The 13,501-nt window shown below is 37.1% G+C and overlaps 1 protein-coding gene across 4 annotated transcripts in view; it reads left to right on the forward strand.

Moving 5' to 3' along the window:
• Positions 1–3,817: 3,817 nt before the first annotated feature.
• The window catches only part of chchd3a (coiled-coil-helix-coiled-coil-helix domain containing 3a), a 63,658-nt gene continuing 53,974 nt past the window's right edge, over positions 3,818–13,501 (forward strand). The window contains exons 1-5 of one of the 4 annotated variants that reach the window (XM_025005684.2): positions 3,818–4,075; positions 5,615–5,722; positions 5,810–5,848; positions 6,251–6,344; positions 12,501–12,594. In XM_025005684.2, coding sequence (XP_024861452.1) covers positions 3,995–4,075; positions 5,615–5,722; positions 5,810–5,848; positions 6,251–6,344; positions 12,501–12,594 — 416 coding nt within the window. In that variant the 5' untranslated portion in view covers positions 3,818–3,994. Of the gene's footprint in view, positions 4,076–5,503; positions 5,723–5,809; positions 5,849–6,250; positions 6,345–12,500; positions 12,595–13,501 lie in introns of all 4 variants that reach the window. The other 3 variants (XM_025005683.2, XM_037981292.1, XM_017414731.3) reach the window with 3 other exon arrangements.

Here is a 13,501-nt window from a genome sequence, read left to right on the forward strand (position 1 = left end):
AAATTTCCTTCCAGAAGTACTCGCTGAGCAGGATATCTAAAAGTAAGTTCATACAAATTATGCTGTATTTCATGCTTACAAACACCCCAGAAATACTTTAGAGTTCCAAGAGTAATACATAGACTGATTTAATGAGATACAAACTGTCAAAAGTTCTGAAATAAAAAAAAAATTACAACTGAATATTGTTACTGCAGCAATCACAACTCTCAAGTAAGTCAGTGACTTTCAAAGTTGAAGCAAGTCAGATTAAATCCAACTGATAAGTCCTTGAAGGTTTACTCCAGGTTGTTGTCAGGGAGGTTTGACTGATTGTTAAACCTCAGATTCAGGAGAAGCAGTGTGACTTTTGTTCAGGTCACATCAGATTTTAATGAAATTAATCCAGACTCATCTTACCTTAAAACAAAATCAATGTATTAAACATGCTGGTGTAGATGTTGGATTGAGATGAAAAGCAAAACGTCTCCAGCTACAGAACAGATGACCAGCTGTTTTGTGTAACATTTTTTGGATTGATTTAATAAACTAACTATATAAAACATATTATAAAGAAACATGACATGAACGCAGGGGTAATATTGTCCAGAGAGCGAGACAACAGCTGAAGGTAAGTGTAATTTATTTACAGGTGTCTATTATAGATATATACAGTGCGATGTTCGTGGAATGATCTGCAAGATAAGAGGAACAGGGTGAGTCTTGGGTACCAATCCTAATATCAGCCGAGCACTGCAAGATGGCTTGTTAATGTTCTTTTGTCCTTACAGATCCAGGAGGTGTCCAGCGGCGTGGAGGAGATGACGAAGGTGTTAGGTGATCCAGAGGTCGACGAGCCAGTAATCCTGTCCAGGTGAGTGTCCAGCGGTTCCAGGTAAGTATCCGTGATAATCGTAGTCCCGAAGCGTGGCGAAGAACCTGAAGTCAAGGTACACAAAGAACGTAGTCAATAAATAATCACTTTAGGTTAGAGACTGTGGCTGAGAATCTAACCCAGGAGGTTCGATGCTCCAGCGAAGGTCTGGTCTCAGTTGGAGGCTTAAGTACTGGCAGTCTTCATTAACTGGCATCTGGATCACCTGTGAACAGAAGGTCTGGAGGAGCCGCCCCAAGGTGGGGCTAAAAACTCCAGATCCCTACAAAACACAGGGAACGGTGGCGGTAATGCTCACCTTCATTTTTTTGCCAACAAAGAACAAGATCCCGGATACAAACAGATGAAATACTGAAACCTCTGGAGGTTTTCCAGGCACGTCCCACTGGGAGGAGACATCAAGGAAGACCCAGAACCCACCTCTCTTTCTCGGGAACACATTGAGATGCCCCAGAGCAGGAACTGCAGAGTGTGACTGGAGCGAGGAATGTCTGGGTTTCTCTCCTGGACTTACTGCCTCCACAACCTGACCATGGAAAAAAGAAGAAATGAATAGATCAATGGATGTGTGGATGGATGGATGGATGGATGGATGGATGGATGGATGGATGGATGGATGGATGGATGGATGGATGGATGGATGGATGGATGGATGAATGGAAAGATGGATGAAAGTCACCATTCTTTGCACATGTTCATAAAGTGCAAATGAAAACATTTATTTGTGTACTATCCAAATTGAGGTTGTTGTCAAAAACCCCAGACAATCCAAACTGTTGTTGTTTTAAAGACCTTAGCAGGAACACAAATGATCTGAAAAATACTGTATTATAAATTTAAAATAAATGAATTAGCATTTTCATTAATGTAAGACAAATGCTACAAAAATGCTACAAAAGGTAGGATTCTCTTGCACAGTAACTATGATTTACAATTTCTTTATTTCAAAAGGTATTTTTGAAAAAGTCAAATGTACCCAAGTTTTAATCAATAGTCCCTTTGCCTGAAAAGTGGCAATAAGAATCTAAAACCAGCAGTACTATTTTATCATTAAGTTATCTGCATCACTAAGTACCATAGCTGAGCTGCTTGTTACAAAAATCTTTCTTGCCAAAATAATGCTGATGCAGGCTCTTTTTTTCACACTGCGCCATTCATTCTTGCTGCTTTTCCATAAGCACCATATTCAGTGCAGCGTGAGGCATTTCAGAGCATGCCCTAAGGACATTACTGCACATTATAATTCTTTATTGCATAATCATTTCATTGCAGAATTCCTGCAGCAAAGAATGAGTACTCTACGGAGAATAAAAATGTGACAAAAGAAGAAATATTAGAATTTCTGTTATCCCGGAAAATCCCAGCAGATGCAAAACAATAATTTTCTACTGTAAGGTATAGTACGTATATATGAGTGACAGTTTAAAAGAAAAACCTACCCCTTGAGAATAGCTTTATATAAAATGTTTTTGGTCAATGCATATATTGTGTAAGATGATTTATATCAGCCTTCAGTTTACATGGAATTTTTGCACTAATATCAGAATCAACTGCACTGAATTTTTAAAGGGGTTGGTATTGATTCATTTTTTTTACATCATATCAAACAGATTGCAGAAAACAAAACTACAACAATAAGCAGAAAAGAGCATTATTAACATTGCACTGGGATATGTGTATAATATATCACAATTACAGGCTTATTTTTTATGAACTGTCATATTTTTTGCCTCAAGGCGAATGAAACTTCCAGTGGCACTTTTAAGTTCTGAAAGGCTTTGTGTTTTTAGAGATGTGGTATAAAGTATGTGGAAAAAGAGACTGGGAATCCCTCAGTGGAATTGGAGTTGATTAGTTTTCTATGTAAATCTAAAAGAATTAACATCTTTTATTCAGTAATTCATTGATTGCATTGTTTGGCTGATGGCAACATATTTTGTATCTCAAAATATGTGTGCATTTTTTAGATAATATTATTTTAAATCATGATTTCTTTTTTTATGTTTTATTCATTGTGTGGTCCATATGCCACACTTTTATTTTCAGCTCATTTTCTGATTATTCTTGTCTGATCTGACTGGTGTCTCGAAAGTAAACTGGCTTATTTGTTGTGTAAAGCTCATGTGTATGCTTCAGGTTTCTCATCTATTTCAAAAAGAACAAAAAGCAGATTCAAGACAAAATATTATTAACAACAGCTAAAACCAGATCCACAGTCATTTATCATTTATTGTCCCAACTTTTTTAAAATCTGGAAATGACAGAGAAATGAGGGGTAAACAGGTTAATTAGTTGTAAAAAAATGTATTAAAGATGTTACAGCAGTAATAAATTAGAATTTTTTCTTCCATGAAGAAAGAAATTATGAAACTATGCACACACAAACAGGATTTAGTTCGTACTGTATTTGAATTGACCTCTGGTTGTAAATTTCATCACTTATTGAATCAGTTTTCATTTGTTCTGCAGACCTCAAAGAGTAAATAACTAATTTCTTGTGGCAGTAGTCATCAGCGCATTTCAGCTTGAATAGTGTAATACCACATTTTATATAATTACATATTTAAATATAACTCTGATAAAAAAGAAATTGAGTTCAAAGCAAGTAATACCAATTTTGTTGTGATCTGATTCAAGCTGGATCTTACTGAACTCAATATGTCTGAATTTGTTAGGATAACTTTCAATTGTGAACATACGTTTCATATTCAATATAAACATGATAGTTTATATTGCTGATGACAAAACATCAACCTAAACCAATACTGTAGCTGTAAAGTTTAGAATAACTCTCAGTGAACAGATGTCAAACATAACGTGGAAGAGTCAGAGGAAATCTGCTGTATGTCACATTCCCACCCTGCCCACTTGCTAACAACAACCAATGAACGTCGCCGATACACAGGACGGCGAGTCCTCTGTCCAATCAGCTCGCACGTTTTTCCACACACGTCATGCTAAGGAAGTTCAGCTAGTTTGGACCTGAAACTGTAGAGTTTGGGCCCTAGCTTTACCTGGCTTTAAAGTGAGCTGAACAAAAACAAAAGTGGATGTCTATATTTCATATTATATGCGACCTAGATAACGGACACTTGCGATAACCTCTGCGGTTCGACAATCATGGGAGCGAACAACAGCACCCGGCGTGTGTCATTTGAGTCCGATGAGAACGATAATGTAACAGTGGTGAAGGGCATACGGGTAAGTTTCTTGATACAAACTGAGACAGGTGCTATGAATGAAATACTAATAACACTGTAAAAATGTGCCAACAAGAAAATGACTTAGGCTTATCCAGAGGGTAAGTATGGCGCTTAGAGACTTGGCACATCGATTGGAAACTTGTGAAAGCCAAAGCAATACTGATAGAAAAAAGTTGAGGGTGAAACGAACTGAGTTGAATCCATTTGTAATTATGTTTAAACAGAACAAACTTCATATTGTATGAATGCTAATGGAACGGTTGCTTAATTTTGACACCCCAGATTTACATCATACAGCTTCCTGATTTGTTAATTCATTCATTGTTTTCTTCACACGTGATAAAGAAATGTATGTGCTATTTAATATTGACGATTGCTGTTTGGAAGCTTTAGAAATTCACCTGTGCCACTCTGAGCTGATGTTAAATTTAGATTGAGAGGCTTTAGCCAATCAGATAAGACTTTAGTGAGCATGTCTCAGTCTATTAATACTCACTTAGTAAGCCAATATAGAACTGTTTTGTCCTGTTTATCCAAACACTGTAGCATGTTTCTACTATAAACAAAAACTGTTTCCTTATAAACACTATTGAGTTTACCGTATTACAAGAGTCCAAATTTATTGTTGTAGAAAAATTATTTTCACCAAGACTGTGATAAAAAGCTTGCTTACATGCATAGTTTATAGCCAGGATAAGAGTAAAACTCAGTTTCCAAAATAAAAGTTGGGATGCTGTGTGAAAAATAAAATAAAAAATTTAAAATGAATGAACAAGTAAATTAAACATCTACCAATTCATTTGGTTGACTGACAGCTGGTCAGGAGCATGACTGGATTCAGAACGAGCATAGAGAGTACCAGTTTTTCCTACGTGAAGGTGAGAAGGTTTCAGTTGTCTGTGAGAAAATATTTTTGCAAATTCTACAACTTAGGAACAATGGCATACCATTTGAGGTTTACTCATCTGTATAGATTCGGGGAATAGAGAGAATGACCTGGATTTTTCAACTTTTTAATGGAATTTCTGCATGGGATCAGGAACATTATCCAGCAGCTGAAATAGCTTATCTCCAAATATTAAAAAATCAGTTTGCTTTCAAATCTGCAGCAGGTATCAAACACTTTTAAAAAGAAGTGATCCAACTTAAGCTCTCTTACATGTGCTTTTGTGGATGCATTCCGATACATCTGGTTTTAATTTTTACAAGAAAGAACTGATTTTTTTACACCGCACTTTAAGTTTCATGTATCACCTCCTCTGTATTTTTCATATATTTTTCATATTTTGCTGTACCTCTCAAGCTATGTTAGTGTTTGTTTAGTTTCTCCATCAAAGTGTTGAGATCTATGTTATTGTGGGGAAGTCATGTCTGGCATTTGTAATATGTGGCTTTGAAGTATAAGGTCTTTTCTTGTCATTTACAGCTCTCTGAAAATGTCATCAAACGGATGAAAGAACCTGCTGCTCCCCCAAAACCAAAACAACATTCTCCCACTTCTGCAGCACCAAACCTCTCTCCCTCTCCCTTTCTGCAGTCCGTACCCCAACCTTTTGACCCGCTCACCTCCTTGCCTCCTCCACCTGCAGCTCCAGCTGCCACAGAGACTGTGGCTGCACCTTCTCCTCGACCTCCCACAGAACAGGTAGTAGCACCCACTAAAGATGATTTGGTGTGTGCATCTTTATCATCTTCAGCTTCTGCTAATGCTGATGCTGATCCTGCTCTTAAGTCTGTAGCTACATCTCCTCCTCTTGTTTCTATTGATATGGTAAGTTTGCCAACATCTCCCTCTCCTCCTGCTTCCACTGAACTGCTTACTTCTGTTTCCTGCCATGCTCCAGCTGTGGTGGAAGCTATCACTTCACTTGCTTCTCCCCCCGTGATCGAACCTTCTCCTTCTCAGAAAAGTCAGCCTATTTCTTCTTCTCCTCCATTAATCAAACCCATTGCACCTCCTGCTTTTCCATGTGTTCCTGAACCCTTAACCTCTCCCCCTCTTCCAAAATCAGAACCCCTGTCTTCCCCTCCCGTTTTCAAGCATGCCACCATCTTGCCAGCATCCGTACTCCCTTCAGGGGACTCTTTGTCCCTGCAGCCTGCTGAGCCTTTATCTACACCCCCCCTGCCAGTTTTTACTGCTGCTTGTGAACCGGTTTCACCTCCTCCTCAGCCCACAGTGGATCCATTATCACCTGCTCCTGTCCCCGAGCCAGTGGCAAGGCCTGAGTCAAGTCCAGTTCCACCACCTGCTGCAGCACCAGCAGGTGAGTTTTAGTCTGTGTGTCTTAAAATCTGTGTTTCTATAAGAAAAATCACTAGATATGTTTTTAGAAACATAATTTTGACTGTGAGGCTGTAATATTTGGGTTAAAACAATGTTTTTTTTTTTAATTTAGGAACAGAGAAGCTTAAAAAGATATTTTTTGTGTGTCAAAGTTGAGGTTGGAGGTTTTCCTAAATGACTTCACACAATCAGTTATCACAGACTTTGCGTCTGTGATAACTAATTTTACTTATGGAAAATTTTATTTTAATATACTTGAAATAATAGTTGTTTTTGCATTTTTATTTTTACTTGAAAAGCAAAATAAAAAAAAAACTTGTTCTTTATAAGGAAAACGAGTAAAAAGTCATTCATAAATTAAAAGAATTTATTTTTCTTGATAATGGGCCATCTTTACTAAAATGTATGGAATGCTACTTCTGTACCATGTTTAATTAGAAGACAAAGGTTACGAGGGACTGCACTTGCCAAGGATTTAGTTTGCATTTAATTTTTATTATGTTTATTGTGTGGGTGTTTACTGCAGGCCACCTTAAGCTGTTTGTCTCCAACTTTTCATGGAGATTATAATTAGTCTTAATTTTCAAAATATGCCTTGCAGTAGCTACGGTCACATTAGAATTTATTGCCATCCCTTAGCTGTTAATGACATGATTAATTCATTTTTATTTTTGAATGAGGTTGCTGAGAGTGTACCAGAATGAGCAGCAACTGAAAGCATCTTCTGGGCTTTGTTGTGGATTTTCTGCAGGCCAGCCTTGTACTCTGGGCTCAATAGACGGCTGTTTTACCAGAGAAAACTCTGAAAATCAGGAGTTTAAAAAAAAAATAGACATGTTTCACTACTCGCAGGGAAACGAGATAGGCAATTCCTTTGGCATGAGGATTGGAAAAGGTTAAACTACAGTAAACTCGATCAGTCATGTGCCCACTCAACCAAACAGATAAACTCACAGCCTATTAACTTCCTGCTCAAAGCAAAGTTTTGGCCTTGTTGTCGTTAAAAGTGGATGCATGAATCTTCTCATAATCTTGCAAAGGACATTTGAATGTTACCTGCTCATTACACAGTACAGAATGGACCGTGGGTGTAGATTCATTCCAGGGTGGCATCCAGGATGTGGGCAAGCTCCTCCATCCTTGACTGTGCTCACTTCCTAAGGTAATTAAAAAAAGGCCGACTTATGCCACGCCACACTGGCTCCAGTGATTAAAACGACACCTCTGCAGTTTGATGCAACAAACCTACAGGCCTCGTTAAAGGTTTATGTTTCTGTGTTTCTTTTTTAAGTTCCCATGAGCAGTCAGTGTCTTACCTGCAGTAGGCAGCAAAGACCATGTGCTGGTTAAAGAATGATGGAGGATTTGTTATGAAAAAAGTGCTAGACAGTATTTAAAACATGACGATGAGAAGAACACTTTTTTTATGATGAAAAACAACTAAAACCTCAAAATATATTCTCATTATTATTTTTTTGTTAATTTGCATCACTAATCTATCATATGGTTGTTTTAAACCTAATATTCTCTGTGACCTGTGTTGGTATGTTTCATGTAACTGTCTGTTGTAGAAATAAAGAAGTAGCAAAATATATATCCTACACAACACCAGTTTTTTAAGACCACAAAATGATGTGGAAGTGTATTATCTAGAAGATCCAACATTTTGACCTGGCCATAAAGCCTTATAATGTATGTCGCACAAAATAATATGTTTGTCTTTTGAATTTTGTGCAAGTCTAAAGGTAAAACAGTTTGATAATGTGATGGCACCAACTCACAATGACCAATCATGAAAAGTCTGATCTCATACAAAAACACCACATGACTAAAAGCAAATCGAGAAGAAGATCAACTTTGTTGTTGGGGAATGGCAAACGAACATTGTCATATTTCAAAAGCCACTTTTCACACCTGAAAACCATTTCTCCTTTGCCTCAAGTTCTTGTCTTTGCCAAAGTACGTAATGAATTATAATTGTATACTGAAAGAAATGCTTTGGGACTGACCAGGTGGATACAGGCATGGAGAGCCTGGAGTAGAAGAGGTGTTGATTCACAGTAGAGGTCACCTCGCAGCTTAAGTTGTGTACCAAGGTCACAAAGTATTAAAGAAGTGAGCAAAAGTCAACTTGTACAATTGATAATGCCTGAGCATGCTCTTTTTAAGGAATAAGAAAGCAAGGTGTGATGAATGTGAATGTGAATCTCGTTAAAAATGTTGCAAAGTTCAACCCAATTCTCAAAGGGTACAACCTTAATGAGGCAGACATTGATTATGTGTGTCCACGAGAGTTGGGTATCGAGTGAGGCTCTCAGCAGGTCGGCTGTCTCTAAATCATGCCCTGACTAAGTATGTGTGCTGATTACGCCATAGTCAAGGTTGAACCTCCTACACCTTCTCCAATATGCTATAAATATTCATATGCCAGAGCCCACACACAGTTCTGGACTAATAGTCTGTTTAAAAATGTCTCCCAGGTGTAGCAGGGAGAATGTGGGGAAAAAGGGAAAAGTGAAAGTGTGGATGCATACAATGGAAACTTGTGACATATATTAATCTCTTGTTGTTTAGTGAAAATTATCATTTGGACCTTTAGATCCATACCTGAGTTTAAATTAACTAAATTCTGAATAAGGATAAAATCAGATGATCAGAGTGGCATCTGCCGGAGCTTGAAACAAGCCCTTGGTACTTTTTTCCTTTCTCCTTTTTTATCTATTTTGTGAAAGGTGTGTGGTGACTCAACTAAGCGCAAGGTAGAAACGTGAGGAAGTGGTAATGTTACAGATTATGCCCTCCATGCGGGTCCTGGGGTTAATGAAACTTCTGATGAGAAATGCAATTTGCCTTTGTCTATTATCTCCACTGCCAATAGCCTGTGCTCCACTGCCTTGTCGCCTCCTCTGTGGGTTTTTCCATAGGGTGCAGTGATTGGTGGAAAGCAAAAGGAGGGAGACGCGTCTAAAAAGATGATGAGTTTTTAATCTTTTTAACATTTACATGTCCTACTCAGGACTGACAAGGTCTCTGTCAATCTGGGATTGTCTCTGACCCTAAGCAGCCTCCCTCAAGGACCCCAGACAGTGTTTATCATATCAGAACCTGTTCTGTGGCTGACCCTGTGGGCTCACTAGCAATCTGAAGCCTCTCTCTCCAAAGCTGGAGAGGAAATGAAGAGTTGCCTATGCTTGCGTGAACTTAGAAGACTTTGAAAATTCTACTTTTCATGCATGCTTCAATAGGCTATATATTGAAAATGCAGATGAAAGCTACTGTAACTTTTTCCAGTTAATTTTGACTGTACTTAAGCACATAGTGAAATTACTACTTGATTTTGGTTTTAAGTGCACAGTGTATTGAAACTATTGTTGTATATATTTCACAATAGTTCAAAAATGTTTGTTATACATTCACCTGGGGAGTAACAAAAAACTAAATTAAAACATCAACATTGTTGATGCCGAAACATTATCATCATTATCATCAGTGTCTATATCTGAAACCTCTTTTTTTCCTCCCTTTTATTTATTTATCTTTTTCGTAGCACTCCTTTGGTGGGGTTTAGGGTGAAGTCTTTTGCTTCCCAAAGACATAATTTCCATAAATGAGACTGGCAACTAGGGCATTTGGGGGCTACATTTCTTTATTGTTCTTTCTAAGTGAGTGGCATCTCTTTTACTGTCATTATTCAAGTTTTCCCCATTGAACAGCAGTGTTTCTCAGTTTACGTGTCTGTGGTGATGTTCTGGCCGAGAAATTGATGCTGAAAAGTAATTGTTTTCAAAAACTCATTATGATAAGTTATGCTATTAAGTTATGTAAACTTGATACCAACATTGAAACTACAAGTACTGAGGCAACAGTGACAAAGTTTTTGAATTATTTTAGTTGATAAAATCATCAAATAATCAGAGAAAATAAGTTTGTTTTTTACATAGATAGACATGTATTAATCTTTAAAGTTATAATATTATCACTTGTCATCTACCAACACCAGGAATCTATAAAGTTCAATGTATGTTTCCAGTGTCTATTAAAAATAAATAAAAAATTGGAGCAATCATGTCATATCTTATTACGGTTTCATATTGAGCAGTTTTAATTTTATTACCAGTGATGTGACACAGATCCCTGTAGCAGATCCTCTGTCAGGGTTTCAGACCTACAGGTTGTCTCTTCTCTCCAAACACAGTCGTAATTAGACTCTCGGCAGTGAGATCAATGGTGCTTGTGGTTGCAGTCAAACATGATGGATATTATTTCCTCATGCTCTGAACAGCAGGTGTTAGCGGCCTATGTCACTGAGGATGCACTCTTCTACTAAAAACTAGTAAACTGTCAGTCTGTCTGGTTTAGTGTTTCCAAGGCTCCCTTTTCTGACTGTTTGTCAAATCTCTTCATATTTAGTTGGTGGGATTAGTTGTTTGTGGCAGAGGGGAAAAAAACTCTTTAAATTGTAGGTATCAGAGAAATAATTAGAACACTTTCTAATTATAACTTGACACATTATTATTGATGGTGTTTTGTACAACAAAGTTGCAGAGAAAGTAAAAAAAAATAGTGTAAAAAGTAGTTTATGTATCTATAAACCACTTGCATAAATCTTTGCATATGTTTGTAACTTGGCGGTTTTAGTATAACTAAACATTGATATATGTTTTTACATCAAATCATGCAATGTAAGTTTAAAAGCCAATTTGATAACATTTTACAATTATTCAATAATTGTTAAGATGCTGAAAGAGGCAGAAAATTAGCTCTAATTTTCAGCACTTGTCAGGGTTTACTATACAGGAGGTCAGAATAAACTGTAAATACTGAAGTACTTTTAAAATACCCACTAACCCTGTGTCTAAATTCAGTGCTTGAGCATAAGTCGGTATTGCTTTGGAATTTTTTATTATTATTATTCAAATAAATTACTTTGCATATTCCCGGTTGTTCTGTTTTCTCTTAGTGCTAATCTGATTTAAGTGTAATGAGGTTTCTGTGGCCTGCTGTTACCACATGTTACCAGGTAATAATAGACTCTGACAATAGGGATTATCCCATCTAACTAATGCAGTGGGAGGCTAATCTTGACAGACTCAGACTCTTCCCCCCTCCATCACTGCAGCGTTGCAGCACACCGCTTGCCACTTCTGTCTTCAGAGCACGTTTTTGGGCTGGTCGCCGGCCGGCATCTTTACTTTCATGCTTAATTACCTGCCAAGATAGACCAGTGAGGACACGGAGTCATACACGTATGTCGTCAATGACATGATCTATGGAGACAAGGCGGTACTGAGCTGTGGTTTTAGGAATGGAGAATATATATATATATGTCATTTTATGTGTATGTGTAAATAATATACAGGATATTCTATGGCCAGCTAACAATTCCTACAGCAAATTTATTATTGTTCAGTTTTCTTCTAATGGAAAAATTCCAAACACTACTGTTATTGTAGAATTATTTATCAACTTCTAAATACTTTTACACTAAATAAGAAAGAAAAATCGACACACACAGAGCTACAGACTTATATATGTTTTAATTAGTATAAAACAAATTAATGTATATAAATTAACAAATGTATATTATCTGTGCAAGTTTCATGCGTAAAGTAAAAGTGTCTACAACTGTAACAAATTTTTTATGTTATATGAATATTTTTTCCAAATTTGAAGCAATGATTTTATTAGTTTTACTTAAACAGTAATATTCTGATGAAAATAACATTTTCTGTTTACAAATCATCCAAATACGATCATTAGCCGGGAAAGGAAAACTTAAATTTAGCATTGTGCAATGTTTGGAGTAATTTAGTCTTAGTTGGAAAGATTGCTTTTAAGTTCTAAAGAAGTTTTTTGCTGGATTTTTGTAACTCAAAAGTTGTTTTATAGCACAAACTATAGGCTGCTCCAGTTAAAAAAAGAATACAGGCTGGAGAAATAAAAAATGCATGCCTTTTTTAGGGGAAAAAAAGAGTTTTGGTGCAAATAATGAAAGCAGAGCTTTTGATGGAGGCAAACTTTTCATTGGCATAGGAGGATGTTAAATCTACTGAATGGCCTTGTTCTCTACCATCATTGGTTTTTACTGTTTTCAGTCTTTAACTGCCTTTATTTCTTTTTGCTTTTTTGTCTTTAGTGGATGAGGAGGCCCTGAGGAAGAAGATCACTGATGAGCTGGAAAAAAGCTTGGAGCAAGACAGGGCTAAAGCCGAGCGGGAGATGCAAGCATGGTTAGACTCATGCGCACACACATGCATACACATATACACATACCATCTTCCTCTGAAATGGGATTCTTCTCATGGTTTTGCAAAGAGGAGTTTAGTGTTGCAAAGCGTTTTTTTTTTTTAATTATTTTAAAAGCAGATTTCTTGCCATAAATTAGCAAGTAAAATATAAAAACTATATTCTTAGATTTATTCACAGTATAAATCTGTGTTCTTGGTGCGTCTCTTTATTTTTAGTTGTAAGACGATGATGGCTTCAGAGACATTCAACAAAGGACAAAATCTCTGTAAAAACAAAAAATAAGAAACCTTAATCTTGAAATTAAATGTGAGACTTGTGGCATGCAACCTAACCACCAGCAATCGTCTCACTTCTGCTATACTTTTCTTTAGCTTTATCCTTTTTATCCTCTCTTAGCTCCCTGTTTATCACAGTTTGTATCAAGGTGCACTACTGTCAAAACTTTTTTTCTAGGTTTTAATAAGAATCCAAAGACTTTTTTTTTTTATGTGACTATTCTCCGCTTTCATTAATAGTCAAAAAGGTCAGCATCAGTCTTTCCGATCCCTACTGTTTCCAATTTACCTCTCTTCCGAAGCACATCAGCACATTTTCCCTTCCTCCCTATTTGCTGTCGTCCTCTCCTTCTGCTCTCCTGCAATCAATTAATCATGTCTTAGAAAGGAGGGCACAATGCTGAGATAATTTCCTGGGTGTAGAGGAGTGATCTATTCACACTGCCTGATGAAGAAACACACTTTTCTTGCCCATTCCCTTTTCCTTTCCCTTCTCTTTGAATCATTTTCTGCCTTTTCTGCATCTATCCTTTTCTTGTCTGACCCCAGTGTTTCTCAACCTTTTTTGGGTCAGCGCCCCCCTATCCATTATCAAGGCCTCTAACCGCCCCCC

This window comes from Kryptolebias marmoratus, linkage group LG18 (assembly GCF_001649575.2).
Source record: "Kryptolebias marmoratus isolate JLee-2015 linkage group LG18, ASM164957v2, whole genome shotgun sequence".
In the NCBI taxonomy this organism is placed as follows: Eukaryota; Metazoa; Chordata; class Actinopteri; order Cyprinodontiformes; family Rivulidae; genus Kryptolebias; species Kryptolebias marmoratus.